The sequence below is a fragment of the Salvia hispanica genome, chromosome 1, assembly GCF_029641045.1.
Source record: "Salvia hispanica isolate PSC_SH4W2 chromosome 1, Shi_PSC_v1, whole genome shotgun sequence".
Taxonomy (NCBI): Eukaryota; Viridiplantae; Streptophyta; class Magnoliopsida; order Lamiales; family Lamiaceae; genus Salvia; species Salvia hispanica.
The window spans coordinates 65,033,532-65,039,203 of record NC_142692.1 but is presented as its reverse complement, the minus strand read 5'-3'; the positions used below and the strand labels follow the sequence as shown (position 1 = coordinate 65,039,203).

The window sequence follows — 5,672 nt, the reverse complement described above, 5'->3', positions numbered from 1 at the left end:
ACTCCGAAATTTCTCCTTATGAATATGATACATTGTATTCTTCTCAATCAATTAGAAATACAATTATCCTTATTTTTTTTCACGCTTTTATTTCAATTTTGTGCTGTTCTTGGTTTGATTGGCGGACAAAGCTCTCGCGACTACTTGTGACGGTGGAATCTTGTTAAAGGAAATAATTAACCCTTAACTGCATACGTATTATTTCCTTCAACAAGAAGATTGTCCGTATAATTCTATAGACTATTTACTGCTAATGTGCCCATCGTATTGAATTTACACAAATAAATCAAATAATTACTTCTTTGGGCAAAAAGTAGCGTAAAACAAATATACATGGAATTTTTTGACTTATTCTCGTCAAAATATTTGCATATAATTAAAAGAGAGTAAATAATTAAAACGTAGGACATCGTTCCCTATAGAGACCGGCAACAAAATATTATATTGCGAAATCTTTGACCAGAGCATCTGGTGCGAGGGCTATGCCTTGGTTTCTCTGGAATGCCAATGGTTCTACTTAAAAAATTAATTTAGTTTTCTAGAATAATAAATAGTAGTACATTATAAATATTAGATTTGAGGGTACTCTATTAGAGTATTAGCAAACCAAAATCAAAGCGATATTTGTTTGATCAATAGGTGTTTTATGTTTCACCAATCACGAGCCACAATATGAACAAAATAAACTGGAGTGTTACAGCACGGTCGGTTTTCTCTAATTTTATTTTGAATAATTAAATAAATCTTATTGAGTTTTATATTAAAAATTCTGATGGAAATCCTAATTAATCTCTTTGTTTCTATAGATTATTAATCGATCAATGTGTAATTAATAATTCATATATTCAGTTTTTGAGAACGAAAATTGAGATAATATAACTTACTAGGAGTACTTAATAAAATCGTTGATGAGCTTGATTTTACTTTAAATTAAGGTATGATAAATTTTAGATAGAGATATATTTGACATGATTTATTACCTAATTGCGGTGTCATATTCGGTTGGAGTCTATTCTAATAAGAAAACAAACACTTGCATGTGCTAAAGCTCTTAAGCACTTTTCCGTAGGCTCCATTGATAAGAACAAGACTCATCCAAATCCAAATAGCTGCTTATATATGATAAAATAAAACAGATAATTCATTCTGAGGTCGTGATTCAACATCACATATTTTATGAGTATAATACATAAGCAAATATATACTACTCCGTAACGACTTACATTGTATTCCTTGCTTATTAATAAACGATTTTGCCCATATATACAGATTACTGTTAGATTGTTTAATGGATTTTGATTCGTCAAACAAATGCTCCTACTTGAAATAGAATAAATTATACTCCCTGTAAACGAAGCATGTCATATATTTATAATTTTATGGATTAGAAAATGACAGTTGCGTAAATATTTTGATAAGAAAAATTCATTTAAATACTAATGTGTGATACATCTATAATATTATGTATTAGAAAATTAATTGCGCAATTATTAGGATAAGAAAAGATCATTTAAATACTAAAGTCAATTTTAATTTTAATGCTAAAAAGTTAAAATAAAATCATTTTTTTGAAAAAAAAAAGTACGGCGTCATTTTATAGTTATTTGAGTCTAATAAGAGATTAACACTACTATAATATACTCTCAGTTAGCAAAAGAAAGTAAAATAATACTATATTCTGCCAAATAATATGGAAATAACACACATTTTTAGTGTAAATGAATAAAAGTCGACTTAATAATTTTTTTAAAAAATTCATTAAAGAAATTTATTCATCGCATGTTTAAAATCTTACCGTAATTTACATTGTTACCGATTATCTTTGTAAAATCGTGTATCCTTTTGCTACAGGATTTCTGTAATTAAATATCGTATAACAATGAAGATACATGCGATGTCCAAATATTACAAAATATTATACTGATGTATCTTACATTGTTACGCGATGTATTTACCAATTATACATTTTATAAAAAATGTACTCATTTTACATTTTTTTTTTAGTAATTCTTAGTAAGTGGAATGTACACTCCACTAAATAATTATACTCACATATCATTATAAAACAAATAGTAGTAGTATTATATTATAACATCCCTATTCTACTTCTTTACGTTTTGCTATAATGGATGTTGCTTCTATTAATATGAAAAGTATTGCAACCATTGGTGTGGACATGCTCGAGATTTTTTTTTTTCATAATCAAGTTATGAGTCGGACAATTCTTCATTAATTAAATTGGAAAAGGTGTACGTACTTTGTAAACTACTAAAACATGCTAACAGAATTTTACATCTCAGTCGTACTTTTAATATAAAAGTATAAGTATTAATTAAGTCAAAGTATAACATCTCGTTAAAGAATATAATTGAAAATATAAAATCAAACATAAGAAAAATGAGTTCTCTTCCTTTGACAATCAAAACACACGTTAGTCTAAATTCCAATTTGCACGCATGTTACCACGTAATTAAAACCACCTTTATTTCTTAGATATCTACACATCACAATTTTCAATAGAACCCCAACATATTATTTTAGTTAATCGGAATACTCCGTGACCAATACATACAAATACAAAAGGTTAAATGAGTCGTATTATGTTAAGAGTAATTGAGTAAAATAAAATAAAAAGAAAAATAAAAAAAGAAAAAGAAAATCAAGCTTGAATGACAACCTTAGGAGTCTTGGAGCTCCGGAACACCTTCATCGGGCTCGGAAAATGCCAGAATTTAGCCCTCGCCGGTGACGCAGCGGCGTCGTCACGGCGGCGGAACATCCCCGACGCCATCGCCGACGAGGCGCCGACGTTGACCGATCTTGATCTCGACACCATCCTCACGTAGTCTTCAATCCTATCATTGCTCTCCAAGCTCTCCTCATCGTTAACTATAACACTCTGCTCGCTCTTCGGCTTGGGCGGAAGCTCGGCTCTCTTCGTCTTGCTCCTCTTCAGCATGGAGAGGAACGACGGCGTCCTGGCGCTGCCGCTGCTGCCGGGGGTGTCCTCTCCGTGTTTGGAGCGGAAGAAGGGAACGGCGACGGACCTGGAGCGGCGGAAGGAGGGCTCGGCATCGACGAGGTTGGAGGAGGAGGAGGACGAGGACGAGGAGGAGGATTCGGCGGAGCAGGAGCAGGGGCGGGCGGTGTGGCAGCTGGGGCAGAGGCTGCCGAGGCGGTCGCGGAGGCAGGCGGGGCAGATGCCGCTGCGCCTCCGCTTCGAGGGGTGTTTCGGGCATTTCCAGACCTCTTCATCGCCGACGTACACCGCCATTGAAACGCTGCGTTTCGGTTAGTGATGATTTTGCTCTGTTTTGGTTAGGATAGAAGAAATGGTTTTAATGTGTTTAATTTTGTGAGGCAATATGTATATATAAATGGAGTGGAGTGTGTATGCGTGTGAGTGGAGAGGGGTAATGGTTGACCAAGACTGGAATTAGTAAATTCTGGCATACTGAAACTCAAGGAACGCGTTTGAGTGGTTTTAGCGCTTTGGATTTGTGTATATTGGTATTACGTCTTAACATTGCTTAGTGAATTTTATAACTGGCTGGCTATGTTTTTTTATTAGCCACGTTTTAAGTAAAACAAAGTATTAAACGTGTTGATAAAAATAGCCTTATGAGGGTGCATAAAATATGTGAGGACGTTGCCACTATGGAGGTGTTGACAATTAAAAACTTCACTAGATTTGGAGGCGGCTATGTTACTAATAAAAAAGAGAGAGATGAATCAAACCATAAACGGAATCATAGAACGAAACACTCCCTTCGTCTACGAATAAATATTCTAAGTTGATCCGGCTCATATTTTTATAAACTTCGAAAATATAAACTTTGGAAACGGCACGGATATTAATGTAAAATTAGTAAAGTAAAAAAGGATAAAGTAATTTGTACGTAGATAGTTATCTATCTTATCAAACATAATTTAAGACTAAAAATTATTTCAATCTCTAGTCTTTAAAAAGTAGTTATATATTATTTATTTTGTGTCGTACACCAATATTAGTCTATATATATTTATAGTAAGTTTTTCTTTCTCTAATGACATGATCTTATTTTCCACTAGTAGTATTACTTTAACAACTTTTTTTTCTTATCTTTTATTTTACTATGAATTTTTAATATATGCAATCTTTCCCATCCAAACAACTAAAATTATTTTTTATAAACAGTATATATTATTATTATTATTATTATTATTTATTTCCAACTTTAATCTTAAATTATCAAATTATTCGGATTAACATGTTTGGGTCCCAAAAATATGTCCATGAGAGGGAGAGCGTTTCTGGCTTTGAATGAATATATCATATATGCATTCTAGTTAATGTGACTGGGCCGACGTTTGGACTCGATTTAGATGTGCGATATGGGCTGTGGAAACACACAAACGTTTATTGTGTGGATTTAATAAGGCAAAACACACACTTGTACCAGTATGAAGTTATGGAAATTTGTTTTAACAAATTTAAAGGTTTTCGGAACCAAGCTAGTTTTGAAATTTTGAGAAAATGATGATGATTTTATTTTAATTATTAATAGTGGATTTGAATTATAGGGGTGCGTTAGGCTCCTTTGCACCCTAAGTGTCCTATTTCCTTCTTAATCTCAGCCCTTGGATCCTTGAATTGGATGGTTGTGATCAATGCATTATTAGTCTATAATGTTGCATTATTAGCCGTTGTGCATTATTAGAATGAAAATGTGCATTATTAGTCTATAATGTTGCATTATTAGCCGCTGTGCATTATTAGAATGAAAATGTGCATTATTAAATGACACGTGGCATTAATCTAACCGTCAGATGACAAAATCGTGGGACTAGGTGATTCACTTGGATTTTACATGAATTTAGAGGGTAGTTTTACTTGGTTTTGATCATATATTGTGTACTTTGAGACATGGTTATAGCTACTTCTCTATTATGTTGGTATTTTGACCATTTTGTGAAGAATGTGTAGAAAAATGTACAAAATATGTGGATGTGCAGCTGCTCAATGTTCTAGACAGCTTATCTGGAGATTTTGAAGTCCGATTCGCATGTAATACATACCATTCTCTTCGTCTTCGAAAGAGCTTCGCGTGGATATCTTAAACGTCTCAATCGGAGTTCGGTAGAAGAAGTTATGGCCGTTTTACCAAGACTGCGCAGTGCAGTGACATAGCTGGCGACCCGCCAGGTTTGCATACAAACGAACCTGGTGACCCGCCAGCAATCCACGAAAAAAACGCCGTAAGCAGCTGGCGACTCGCCAGCTTCGACGCACACCCAACCTGGCGACCCGCCAGCTTCGTCGGACAGCTTATTTCGGGCCCAAAGTCAACCCTAGGTATATATATGCCTAGGAAACGCCTCCAAACACAACTTACACGCCTTCAACCCCAAAAATACTACTTTTTCACCTAGGAAGAAGAGAAGAACGAGCAGAGGACGAGTATTCATCGCAAGATTGAAGACGAGACCTCCAATCCGCCCAATCCAATTCTAGGAGTTTCTACTTTTAGTTTTATTCTTGTTCAAACAATGTTTTTGAATATTTCTTTGACTTTTGTGTTGAACATGAGTAGCTAAATCCTTCGTAGAGTTCTACGGGGGAGATACAATGATTCTTATGTTTAATTGATTTCCTTTTTCTATGCCTTGGCTCATGTGGTTATTTTGATTTC

The 5,672-nt window shown here is 34.4% G+C and overlaps 1 protein-coding gene across 1 annotated transcript; it reads right to left on the bottom strand.

Moving 5' to 3' along the window:
• Window positions 1-2,459: 2,459 nt before the first annotated feature.
• Window positions 2,460-3,352, bottom strand: LOC125218352 (uncharacterized). Its single transcript, XM_048120006.2, has one exon. The coding sequence runs from the start codon at window positions 3,272-3,274 to the stop codon at window positions 2,660-2,662; it is 615 nt and encodes a 204-aa protein (XP_047975963.1). The 5' UTR covers window positions 3,275-3,352; the 3' UTR covers window positions 2,460-2,659.
• Between the last annotated feature and the right edge of the window lie 2,320 nt (window positions 3,353-5,672).